Raw genomic sequence first — 13,452 nt, 5'->3', positions numbered from 1 at the left:
AATGGTTTTTAATAATGTAATTTTTTCATCATGTCATTAACATATTTTTCTATCAACTTACTTAATAACTGCTGATTTCCCATGTCTTCCACCGCGACCTTCTTCCCCCTATCTGCCTTGACCTTTGACCTAGGTCAAACGGCAGAGCGAAAGCGAATCGGAGAGTGATAGCAGTGAGGAGGTAGCTCTAAAAAAAATAAATCAAAAAAATACAAACACCAACCGACACATTATTTTGATTTGTGTACATGTAGATTCAATGGGGACTTCTCCAAAGTAGAGGGAATTTTTTACCTAAAAGAGGGAAATAATTTCACAATATAGTTGGAATTTGTTGAAGGTTGTTTGGCTCCTCCCGTATACCAGAGCCCAGTATCATGGAGCCACTTAAGCACAAAAAGTATGCTAAGCACAACATTCCTCTTACCGGTTACCAGCAAAAAATGTCATGTCTGATGTACCATTCGTGAATGGTTTCCTGATTTGTGCATAGGCTAAAATTATTAAGCATTAGTTTTTGCATAACCAGCTCTATTGAAAGCCAAATTTCTTAGACCTGCTTAAGCACAAAAAAACTTGCTAAGCACAACATTTTGCCTACCAAAAAAGGTCACTAGCCAAAATACCAAACAATGCAACAAATTACAGTGCTTTTGCCTTGAAACAACAAACCTTCCAAGCTCTTTCTAACGGTTATTGCATAATGTTCTTTTGGTAAATTCCCCTGTTTCTATGGAGATGTCCCCGGCACACATTGCATGGTTGTAGTCTGCATGTATTTTATTGTAGTACTGTAGTAAAAATCACATTTCCCAAAAGGTATTGCATGTTGGTTCATCATTCAGAAAATCAAACCATTGGCAGGAAAAAAAAAAAATTAAAGACATTTTGTATCTGCCAATGGCTTTTTAAACATTGCATGAAATCATAACATGCTTTAGGCCTTCACCAACGACACACACAAATAGAAAGGGTTCTTACTTAACATTAAACCCTCTCTCCAAGTGTAGTTTTCACAGGTGTACATTCCGGGGCAGGGGGTGGGGGAAAATTTTGTTATTCAGTGATTCACAGGGGAACAAAAGTAGGTGCATGCAGTGTAGGTAGACCATAGCGACAAGACAACGATTGATAAAGACTTTGTGTGGCAGTGACTCTGGGAAAATTGAGAGACAATGTCAGTTTGGAAAAATTCAAAATGCCAACATCTGTGTGAACTTCAGTGAAACTTCAGTAAAATCTGTTTGTACAAAATGTTATCGTTTTCAAATTGTCTTTTTACAGATTTCGAGTGAAAAGTTCACTGATAGTTTTTAGTAGTGGAAATGACATTTTTGATTTTTCTGAGGCTTACAACTGATTTAACTTTTCTAAGTAGTGAAACTGTCAGTGAATTTTAGAAAATGTTCACCAATAGGAATGATTGTGATGAAATTGTGTGTGAATTTGGAGAGATGTTGAGATAGGATGATAACGTGGAAGTCCTTAATGAGGGCGCTACTTAGATGCAGTGTGTCATCATCATTCATGTACTAACTCATCATCGGTGGATAGTGACAAATCGTTAACCAACTGTAAACAGGATCAATGCCTTCATCAAATGCACTCAGAGAAGTTTGTCCTCCACTTCCAACTCCACCCCCCCCCCAATAAAAAAAAAGAAATGTAGAAAAACCTACTGGCATGCAATTGTGACTGGTATTCTGCAATTTTTTGCGTGGCTGAATATTTCTAAGCAACATTTTCTGATTGAGCAGGTACGTGTCAATACAAAAGTGCCAGTAAAGGTTGGCACAAGTTTTCAGCCACTTTTCATTTCACAACAATTTTGTTAAACTCGACAACGAGCGACAATATTTCTTTTTACTTCCAGTAAAAGAAGAATGTCGTCACTGTCCCCGTTTCAATGTAACTTCTCCCATAGTCATTTGATGTGGACAAGTCCTCTTGTTGAATATTAGTAACCATGGTGATTGAGACTAACAATATTAATGTAACAATCTGTCTGAAAAAAGTGAACCCTAGGTTTTTTTCTTTCTTTTTGGTTGACGCAATGACCAATAATTTAATCAATGCTACATTTTAGAAGTTCAATCTGTTTGTTAATTTCAATTTATTTGTTCCAAGAACCCCAACCTTTCTTAAGTTGCATTGTTGATGTCACGGTACATTTTTTTAACACTCATCCAATCGGTTCAATCTGACATTGTTTTATTTGGTCTCTGAACACTTTGTATCAACGGTTTTCATAGAAATGCGTTGTAGGGATTTGTTCAGCCATCATCCAACCTTCCTTACCATTCAACCTTCATTCAAACTACGTCTCGGTAAAATTATCAAGAACCAGGCCTCGGCGATTTAAACCACTAGTTGAAAACCTCTTCACCACACATTGATTCCCTTATTCAAACTACTGTATAACCAGGGCCAGATTGCATAAAGCCTGTAGGCAGAAGAACATGCTAAGCACAGACAAATATTGCTCAACAGAAACTAGACATCAGCCCAAATTTCCATAAACCTGACATTGTTGCAACTGATGCCCCACTCATCATTGCTTAGCAAAGACATTTCTAACAGACTTCATTCAGGCATCGCAGCAATAAAAACAGGATCAAAATTGTGTGTTTTTTTCCTGGACCCCATTAAAATTATAATTTTTGACCCAGCAAAGCATTTCTTATGATCTTTATTATTAATTTATTTTTTCTTAAGGGCAAATTCAGTTCAGCATATTATTTTTTCATTCAGTATGCATTTTCCTCAAACCACCATTGTACTACTTTTATTGTTGGGACAGGGTTTTAGCACGATGGGCAACTGGAATGGCGTTTTTTGTTGCCCCCCGCGTTCTCACCAAAACATAAAGGGCCAAAATGTTAACGTGAAAACTGTCACCAACCAGCCTAGTGCTGAGTTGTTTTGAGGGTAGTTCATTACACTACAACGGCTGGCAAGCTGTTTCAAGTGCCATGCTTAAGTAGCTTCAGCTTGGAAGTTTATCCCATCTTGATTTTTATTCATTATTTGGAGAGATTGGTTGTCAACAGAGGGGGTGCTTTGTTTTTTCATTCCTCCATTGGTCCAAAACAGTCATGTACATGTAACCATTGTGAACCTGTTTCCTATTGTGATATTGTGGAAGTTTGTCTTCATCAGTGTATCATCATTTTTTGCTTCTCATCAAGATATTTTGTTTCATTCTGTTTAATTTACATATACTTTATGAAATCACTGTACATGTAATTGTTCAATTTGTTTACCTTTAGGGTTTTTTTTTTTTAGGGGGGGGGGTCTTAATTTAAAAAAAAAATTAAGATGGTTAATTTGTTAATCTGTTTTATATTTACTATTTGTTACTTATTGTCTAAGATTTCTTTTCAGTCTGTAAGAGATTATGGAGTTGTCTTAAAGACATTATGACATACGCTTTTGCATGGCCTTCAATGTGTTACTTACCTTTCCTGCACTTCTCTCTGTGTCTTGCACCATTGTGTGGCTGGTGGGGTTATTGTCATCCAAAGATTCTTGATTGGGTACCATTGATATCCCGATTGGGAATATTGGGTTCTGATTTGGGTAAAAGAATCTCCCAATTGTGGGACGGTGTAGGAATCCTCAATTGGGTATATCAATACCTTCATTGGGGGGAAAATTATATCCTAATCGAGGTATTACATGTAGCAAATCCTGATTGAGATCAATAGTTCATTTTCAGGAGCCCAGATGAGAATGGTTTGATTTTCATGCATTGCCAATGATGGGAATGCTAGTTGAGATAGTTGGATCCCAATTGGGGTAGGTGGATCCCAGTTGGAATAGTTCAAGTTGGGATAGATGTATCCTAATTGGGATAGTTGGATCCCAATCAGGATAGTTGGGTGACAACCCCCCATAGCCATTGTTATGCACCTCAATGAGCACAGATACATTTCCCAGTTAGTAAAAGTGAAGTCAAACATAGAAGGAATTAACTTTCGGCCAAGTATTGAATAAAACAAGTGAATGAGGATATATCTTCCTGGAAATTAAACACTTAACCCAAAAGAGCCACTTTTGGTACACGTACATTCTTCGCAAAGTGTTTCCACTTGACTTCATTGTATCGAGTGTTCCTAGTATTTCTCCATCCATTTTCTTGATCCACTTCTCGTATTTTCATACACTGTGATGTTTTTCTTTTCCTAGGAGTACAAAATGGAGAAAGGGCAGGTATGCATGGGAAACGCCTAGTTTCATCTTTGTTTACTTATTTCGTTGTTGTCTTTCTTCCACAAATTTTCATCTCTGAGAAAAAGAATCTTGTTCCTAAAGAAATCTAATGGGAACTGTTTGCACAAAGTGACCTGCGGTGAACAGAAATCTTGAGCACAAATTTGCATATAGAATATTTGCATACAGGTCATTTGCATATAGAATATTTGCATACAGGTCATTTGCATGACCTGAAGCAAATGAACAGAAATCTTGAGCACTGATTTGCATATAGATTATTCACATACAGGTCATTTGCACAAAGAACCTGTTCTGCTCGAATTTAAGCACTAGATCCTCTAGAATCAACCATTTGCATAAACAGGTGTGGCATAAAGTGCCTGAGATGATTTGCATAGAGGCTTCCTTCCTCTGGCTGAATCCTAATTTGCATAAAGGTCATTTGCATAAATGTTTATGCGACTTATAAATGACTCAAATTTGCATCATGAAGCTTTCTCAGGTTCACATTGTTATGTGTTCACGTTAAATCGTGTTCATGTTCACCATGTTTAATCTTGAGTATCTTTTTCCCTCGTAATTTTATTGATTTTATGATTATTTCTTTAAGGGATTGTAATTGTTTTTGCGTATTAAACCAACACGGTCTGGTTGCATTGTTTTTTTTGCGTTTGGTGCAATTTTATTTTTTTGCTACAGGTAATTGTTGTTTTGTAACACCACGGTGGATTTGTTATTGTAATGGGCAGTGAGGTATTGGCTGACAGATTTTGGCTGTGATCGCCTTGTTTATGTTTACAAGTAAACAACACATTTGTGTATCATTTTGTTTTGGTTTTTTTGTTTACGAGTCTGTAATGTGTACTATAGTTGTATATCATTTAAGATTTGTGTTGTGTTCAATGCCAACAAAGTGTTACTAACTTGGTGATAATTTAGTGGAATTATTTAAGGTGCTGGTGAAACAATTGTCGGTGCAAATTAACATTCAAGAAGCGGTGGTGATGCATTTTGTTTTTGCAAACTCTAGAAAGGAAAAAAAAAACCAAAAAACAGTTGTGAAAATTAATCTGTTCAAAATACCAACTAACTTGCAAATAGCGAAAATATTTTCCTTGGTACCCTTTTTCCAGGCCTGAAACTTCATCTTTAAGAGGGCAAGGCCATTTTTTCCAAAAAAGCGCTTCCGCTGGGGAATGTATGGGAAGGTGTTGAAGGGGGGGGGGGGCCTTTTTCCAAAAGGGCACTTCCACTGGGGAATGTATAGGAAGGTGTTGAAGGGGGGGGGGGGGCCTTTTTCCAAAAGGGCACTTCCACTGGGGAATGTATAGGAAGGTGTTGAAGGGGGGGGGGGGGGGGGGGCTTTTTTCCAAAAGGGCGCTTCCACTGGGGAATGTATGGGAAGGTTTTGAAGGGGGGGGGGGCCTTTTTTTCCAAAAGGGCGCTTCCCCTGGGAATGTATGGGAAGGTTTTGAGGGGGGGGGGGGCATCAAGGCCAAGACCAGGGCAACTTGTGGCCATAATTCAACTGTAATGCCAGGCCTGCTTGTTTGTTTCTGTATTTGTGTTATAGCACACTGTTAATTTATTATTTAAATTCAAAACATCAAAGAACTTACTTGAAAGAAGTTGCTACGTTTTTCCTTGTTCAATCACTCTTCTGTATCTAGTCTATTTCTGTATTTGTTTTAGAGCACACTGTTGTCCCCAAACCCCACAAATTAAATATTGGTTTAATTTTTAAGTGCAAACTCTATTTATTGTTAACGTCAATTCTGCACCTTTTCATGGTTAACGTATGCACTTTGCCAACACACACAAACATGTTTCTTGTTTTTAAGTGTTAAGTTTCAAAGCCTCTACTGCTAAATAAGATTTTGAGAAGAAAAAAAACCAGCGCATTGATTACATCAAATATTTGTTCAAGTTTTTTTTACTTTTTGATCTTTTGTTAAAAAATTGTTATAGTGAATAATTTGTGCACACAAAAGGCGTGTATCTAGCTCTGTGCTTATTGCATGCAAGCAGTCATCATAATTATGAAAATCATTGGATTCGTGGGTGATTTGAATCATTGTTTTCTACTTTTTTCCCCTCAAAAATTCACAAAAATGTCAGAGGGAACAGTATTCCCAGGTAGGGATGTGTGCCAAGTTGTTGTTGTCTAAGTGTTTACATGTTTACTTATTTTCTTATATTTTTTTTTTAAATAAAAATTTTGAGTAAATAGTAAAAAAAAAAAAAAAAAATATATATATATATATCTTTGTTTTCGTCAAAGGAGATCGAAAAAATAGAATAGGAAAGAAATATGTGCTTATTTTGAAATTCAAGTAATTGTTTTAAATTTTGAGGTTAAACAAAGAAAAGTTGACTAGAGCAGGACTTGCACCTGTGATCGCTGGAATAACGGTGCTGCCAACAATAGGGCTTAATAGATTATTTGGCAGAGCACCAGCACGTTAATCCAAAGGTCGCAGGTTCAAAAATCGCTCTTGTCAATTTGTCTTGGTTCGTCCCCAAAAAATGTTTTGAATTTTTTTTTATTTTTTTTTTTTATTTTTTTTAATAAAGTTTCAGAACATCTTAGATTAAAAAAGCTCACTTTTCTATCGTTGAGTAAACACAAATTTAAATCAGAAAATATTTTGTGTAAGTTTTTATATACGTCTTTTGTAAAACTTGTTTACTTTTTTGTTTATAATGCCAATGATGAGACCCTCTTTCTTCTATTCCAAACCCCTCCACCCTTCCGTAGCAAAAAGAAGGAAAAACTACCATCACACAGGTATTGATTGTCTTAATGCCATTACGTCTTGATGCCATATACATGTAAACCAAGTAAACACGCATGTAATCAAATTGTTCATGTTTTGCCTCTCCAGCAACATTCCCCACTCCCTGTACAACTATATGAAGGAAGGAAAAAATGAACAAACCCTTTCCCTACTGTTATGATATTCCCAGTTTGTAAATTGAAAAAGAAAATCAAAAATTTCCTTAGTTTGCTTTCTTATAGTGATGTTGAAAGTTTTACAAGTTTCCTTGTGATTCCTTGTGATGACCTTTAAAATTGTCCAAGTTTCCTTTTGCTTCCTTGTGGTGACCTTTACAAATGTCCAAGTTTCCTTACGCTTCCATCTTGTCCATGTAATAAAAATTGTCAAAACTTTCCTTTTGCTTTCCTGTGATGACCTTTGAAGTTGCCCAAGTTTTCTTGTCTTTCCTTGAAACTACTTTTAAAGTTGTCCCAGTTTCCTTGTGATTCCTTGTAATAAAAGTTGTCAAAACTTTCCTTGTACTTCCCTGTTATGACGTAAGTTGTCCAACTTTCAATGTGCTTCCTTGTGATATTTCCTTGTAATGACCTTTAAAGATGTCAAAGATTCCTTGTGATGACTCTGTGTACCCCAGTAATATTCCATCAATTTATTATTTTGGTGTTTAAAAAGTTGAGCTGCAATAACCTCTATTTAATAATATATACCCTCCCCTATGACTTTGATGCTGTTGACCATTTGTCTGCAAACCACAACCCTAATGTAAACGAACAACCAATATATAATTATTGGCTAATCTTTACATAAATACCAGGTTCTTTACAAGATGAGTATCCCAGTAGAAAATCGATCAAATTTAAAAAATGTTGCTGACTATTTCAGTGAATTTTTACCCTATACCTTGCCCTCACCACTCCCAATCTCCAAGTTTCCTTGTTCTTCCTTACAATAATTTTTAAGTTGTCCATGGAATTTTCCTTGTGATGACCATTAAAGTTTCCTTGTTTCCTTGTGCTTCCTTGTGCTTCCTTGTGATTCCCGGTTATTCCTTGTGATGACTTTTAAAGTGTTCAAGTTTCCTTGTGCTTCCTTATGATGACTTTTAAAGTTGTCCAAGCTTCCTTGTGCTTCCATGTGATTCCTTATGATGACCTTTAAAAATGTCTAAGTTTCCTTGTGCTTCCTTGTGATATAACCCTCTCCTTTCCCCTTACCCAACACCCCACCCCGCCTTTGTCTCCGTGCCATCAAGTTTCTCATCACTGACACTTTTTCTTCTTTCGCTCCTTTCTTTGCGACAACTCATACGCCCCCTCTGTAGATCTACTCACTCACTCGTGTGGATGAGTACCCTAAGGTAACCAATATGAATTATATGTTTCTAGATGTCAACTGCTGTTTCGTGTATTGATTTAAAATAAAATTTTGAAAATTAGGGAAGCAATAAGTCTCTTACGTTATACAATCGTCTTGTAAATTGCAGCGTTTCTTAAATTATTATTATTTTTTTAATTACATTTTGTTTTTATCAATACTCAAATGTTCATTTTGTTTTATTCAAGTGTCTTCATTAAACAAAATGAAATATATTATTTTTAACGGAATAAAACGGGTGGGATTTGGGCGGGGGGGGGGGGGTTCTCATAGCTTCTAGTAAAGTAATATTTGAATGTTTTTTGTCACTTTGCTGAAAACGTTGTTTTCGTTGTAATCATTGTGAGTTTGTTTATCACTATGTTTGTGAGTACCATCGTGTTGTCCATTGGTGAGAAGTTTGTTTTGTGTGCATGCAAGAAAGTCGTTTTTCTTGTCTTGTTGGGAGAGAAAATTAACCTCTGAATAATTTACGGAACAAGCCAAGTTGATAACCAATATTTCTTTCCTTTTTTTGGTTAAAAGTTAAGACAGGGATGCAAAATGGACGTCACAGTTTTCATTTTAACCTCTTTTTGACTTTTTTTTATTAAACTGCAATTTACAGGGTGAAGGTTTTAGGGTTAGCGTTTATTTGGCCATTAATCTGATTAGTCTGGTCACCTTGTACATGTGTATATGGATGTCAGCGAGTTAGGGAACTAGACTACATTAGAAAAAAATGTTGTCTGGCTCCCAGTCTACCGTACCACCTGCTATGACATCTTGATGCAAGGTAGCCAGACTATAACACCATGGTATTCATTTTCAAATATTCATTAATTATGCACTTTTTTTAAACTCTTGCAGCAAAACTAGCAAAAGTAACATGGAGACTGATTTTGTTGTTTTTCTTTCTTTTTCTTTTTGCAATTTTGCTGTTTTTCTATAGGATGAAGCCGCCAGCAATCTTAACTTTGCATCCATCAAGTTACGCAAGAGGTATACATTCCTTCAGGACCCTACAATGAGTGAGTAGTTTTTAATCTTTCTTTTATCATTTGTGGCGTGTCGCGGTCTAGTTCACTGGACCTAAGCCCTGGTGTTGTCAGCAGCAGAGTGTGGATTCAAATCTCGAGCATGACACTCGTGCAATTGCGAAAGGCATTGTAAAAAGTTTGGGATGGTAGTGCATTCTGCCATACCAGCCAGGCTCCTAGTGGATGACATGCTTACATCCTTACAGACTGTAAAGGGTGCTGGCTTTTATAAGTGACCTGGTCAGTCACCACACCTTTGACCTTGAGCAAGGCACTTTATCATAATTGCTTCTCTCCAGCCAGGAGTACAAATGGGTACTGGGGAGAGCTGTGGAGTAACCTGCGATGAACTGGCATCTTGTCCATAGGAATAGAAATATTCCCAGTCGATTAATGCCAAGGAAACAGGATATGAACATCGGCCTGATGTATTGGCTTGGGATAGACTACTACTAGTGGATGAGCATTTCAAAAGAAAACACATTTTTTGTTTTCCTTTTAACCCAAATTGCAGGCCCGAGAAGTTCCCATGCTAGGGCAGAGATCCGCCTGATGCAGGTCGCCAAGGAGATTGGTACCGACTGGCGGGCGCTCGGCCGTACCCTCGGGGTCAGCGAATCCGACCTCCAAGAGATTGAGAATGAGAATGATGAGATTGAAGAGCAAGCCTTCGTCATGCTCCACACGTGGGCAGAGAAGGCAAAGGAAGATGCAACAAGTAAGGGGGCTTTCTTGAGTTTTGTTAGGGAGGGGTTTGTGCAAAGGGAACGTTAGGCTCAGAGTGGCTAAGGTGATTTCGCTTTCTACTCACACAAGTAAATAATTTTCGCAGAAATTGATCTTTTCTTTTGGCCAAAAATTACTTTGGAGACTGACCACTCTTGATCAATGAACTCCATTTACCAGGAGCTCAAAAATATACAAAAGCAATTTTGTGAAATCCATACAAACTAACGACCTTATAGTCCTGAGCTGATGATATTTATTGTATCTTTCTTGACATTTTTGCCAACAAATTGCAGTGACAACAACCAATCTTTGACACTACTTTTAAAAGTTTATGGGGTTTTTTCCCTTCGTTTTTAGCCGACAAACTTGCAGATGCACTAAATTCAATTGGCCGTAGAGACATCGTGGAGAAGTGTCTAGAAGAGTACGCAGTAATGGACGTCTCGATCGATCATCCTGAAGAAGACCCATCAGACTTCCTCAGGGACATGGAGAAGGCCATGTACAAGGCAGGCCAAGATCATGGTTAGTACCAAGCCTTACTTTAAACTGGTGTTGGCTTTATATGTATACAAGGTACGTCAGATTTAACTGCGAATCTCCAGGACTATGAAGGCCACGTGAAATGATGTGAGGTCAAAGGTGATTATGGACAAGGGCTAAAAGACTTTCGCAATTCAGGAGCCTTAAAGTGTGATATCAGATGTTTAGGCTAGCCTCACTCTCACATTTTTGTAGCCCTCTTTTGTCGGGAAATGTCCAATGTCTTGCGTTGGGACTGAGGCCTTTGTAGCCTAAACACCTGTCTTTATCCTTGCAGATAAAGAATGGGGACCAGTCAATGCTCGAAATTGTCAATAAGTTAACTTTCAAACTTTGCTTAGCATATGGATTTGTAAGATAATTTGTTTCTGTTTTAACTCTTGAGAAAATTAAGTCTTGCATCAACTGAACAGTGCGTTTTTTTTAACTTAAATAAGATGTGAATTTTTATTTTTTTTACATAGATGAGGACAGAAGCAGGCCATCAGGAATCACCATTGACATCACAGGGGTAATTAGCATAAATATGCATATACTCAAATATGTTTGTATCTTCCATGTTTTGTCCAGTCATTGTTGTTCCTTTTGAGTGAGCAGAGTACAGTCTTAAACATTTTCTTTGAAAATTTGATGTCTTTTATTTTGTTGTGGTTTTTGTTTTTATGCGTGAACCCGAGTGGAAAGCCCTTTTTTCATGTTTTTTGTGTAGACTGAAAAAGAGCGGTAAATAATGAGAAAGTGTTGATGGAGATAGAAATGAGTGGTTGAAACAGATTGAGAACGAGTCTGGGTTTAATGGTGAGTGAGTGCCAGATGAGAGGCACCAGACTGCTCTCCAAAGCAGCAGCCCTTGTGTGTCTTGTGACTAAACTGCAAGTTCTATCTGCTGAGAGGATGAAAACAGTTTGAAAGGTGACGTGTGGCAGGAAATTCTGTCCTACTGGAGATTTTGTCCCCAAGGGATTCTGTTCCCCTATACTGCGAACTGTGTACAAACTACTTCTGATAGCGCCCTCTATTGAATCAACTCCCTTCAGCCCATGTAAATTTCCTATAGTGGGGACAGAGTCTCTGGGGGGCAGATTTCCTTAGGACACTGGACTAAACTAAGGTGGTCTGCTTTTTGTTATTTTTTTTTAACATCCGAAAAATTTGAGCTGCTGCTGTGATAGGTATCTGTGAATGTTGCCATTGCCTTGTGTTACTGCATGAAATCCTGCTTTCTCGTCGCCATTTAAAAAAACAAATCGGGGAAGTTCTGTTTCCTCGTAAAAAGTGAACGAAAATGCATCGGCTGACATTAGCAGAAATACCACGCAGCTAAAGTCGCAAGAAATGTGTCCTTTACTTTTTTCGCTGTTAACGTATTCTTGTCGACGAAAAAATGTTTGTTGTACTGTCTGGAGTTATAACTTTCTTTATTTCTGTTGTTTTTGTTTTTTCCCTGCATTGGTTAAAACGTTGTTCTGGTTTTCTTCCCCTTTTAAAATGCTCAAAATTATTATTTACAAGTCTTGAGTATTTAGGGGTAGGGTTGTTGCGTGACCTACTTTAAATGACCTTTGTGGGCAGCAAATTGTTTTTAACATATTTGTAAAATATGATTTTTGTTTGTTCGCGGATTACGGCAAGGTTTATATTGCGCTTCTTTGAAGTCTGAATGTGTGAGTTTTGTCTGTATCATTATTTTACAAGTCTTGAATATTTTAGCATAGTCGTTTGGCAGAATGATAATTTGGGCTCAAGAAGCAAGTTTTCTTTCTGCTCCACAGCTCCACAGCTCGTTTAGACTGAGTTGAGAATGATTGCTTGAAAAATGTTGGCTGTGTAGGAGCGGAGAGCTTTTGTCATCATCTTTCATTTTTCTGTCTTTGCCTTGTCTGATTCTACATTTTTTTGAGGTTACCTCAAATAAACGATAGTCATTGCTTGATCACGATTGCCGGGTTTGCTATGCATTATATCGATATTATTTGGATATCAATCTTTTTTTTTTACGAGAGTGTGGTGAGCATTCAGCACTTTTGATTGTTACTGGTTCAAAACGGTTTAAGCCAGGGTAGCTGAATGTGTTCATTAACAGTATGTGAGAGAAAAACAAGTGGAGTTTGTTTCGTGTATCCAGAGCAACTTTAACCCAACCAACTCAAGGGCCAACCTTTTTCAAATGTGCGACCGCCATTTGAAATGAAGTTTTCACATGTTATTTTTTTAATTTAGAATTAAAACAACCCAACAGCCTTTAAGCAAACCCATACAAAATTAGCTCCAGGGCTTAAAAAATAATGCAGTTTATGTCCAGAAAATAAAAAGCTCTGGATACGACCGATACAAAAATTCCACACGTTTTCTTCCACGAGCAAGGGACTGTCCATCTAACTCATTCACACAGAAAAACAATCCCGTAGGAAAACCTAACTCCAGCACTTCCCATCCCCCTCCACCTCCTCCGTCCCCTCCTCCTACCCCCTTCCCATCCTCTCTCTCAACCACCCTCTCCTTCCCTTCTCTCTTGTGTCTCACTATTTCTCTTCAATCTTTCTCCTTTTTTTACCCCCCTCCCCCTGAATGTATGACTCCCTCTCCCGTTCCGCTTGTTTCCGCTCATTTTTATACTAACCCGCTCGGCAGGAGGATGGAGGAGCGTTCCAAGAGTTGCAGCAGGAACTCGAGGCTGATAAGGTATGACCTGATCCCCATGACCTTCGACCCCTGAACCCCCAACCGACCTTAGACACCCTGTACCCTCATCGCTTGTGATCAAAGTCCAATTTGAACTAACATCAATTTGT

General features: G+C 37.8%; 1 protein-coding gene across 29 annotated transcripts in view; it reads left to right on the top strand.

The window, feature by feature from the left end:
- Positions 1 to 13,452, top strand: part of LOC117303882 (ankyrin-2-like) — a 123,361-nt gene that overhangs the window by 72,217 nt on the left and 37,692 nt on the right. For 22 of the 29 annotated variants that reach the window (XM_033788314.1, XM_033788300.1, XM_033788290.1 and 19 more), the window contains 10 exons: positions 134 to 181; positions 4,189 to 4,212; positions 6,334 to 6,351; positions 6,974 to 7,003; positions 8,317 to 8,352; positions 9,301 to 9,379; positions 9,903 to 10,106; positions 10,475 to 10,642; positions 11,125 to 11,171; positions 13,292 to 13,342. In XM_033788314.1, coding sequence (XP_033644205.1) covers positions 134 to 181; positions 4,189 to 4,212; positions 6,334 to 6,351; positions 6,974 to 7,003; positions 8,317 to 8,352; positions 9,301 to 9,379; positions 9,903 to 10,106; positions 10,475 to 10,642; positions 11,125 to 11,171; positions 13,292 to 13,342 — 705 coding nt within the window. The remainder of the gene's footprint in view (positions 1 to 133; positions 182 to 4,188; positions 4,213 to 6,333; positions 6,352 to 6,973; positions 7,004 to 8,316; positions 8,353 to 9,300; positions 9,380 to 9,902; positions 10,107 to 10,474; positions 10,643 to 11,124; positions 11,172 to 13,291; positions 13,343 to 13,452) is intronic. The other 7 variants (XM_033788308.1, XM_033788307.1, XM_033788306.1 and 4 more) reach the window with 4 other exon arrangements.

Source organism: Asterias rubens, chromosome 20 (assembly GCF_902459465.1).
Source record: "Asterias rubens chromosome 20, eAstRub1.3, whole genome shotgun sequence".
NCBI classification, from domain to species: Eukaryota; Metazoa; Echinodermata; class Asteroidea; order Forcipulatida; family Asteriidae; genus Asterias; species Asterias rubens.
The sequence above is the reverse complement of the archived record's forward strand: the minus strand, read 5'-3'. Positions and strand labels throughout refer to the sequence as shown.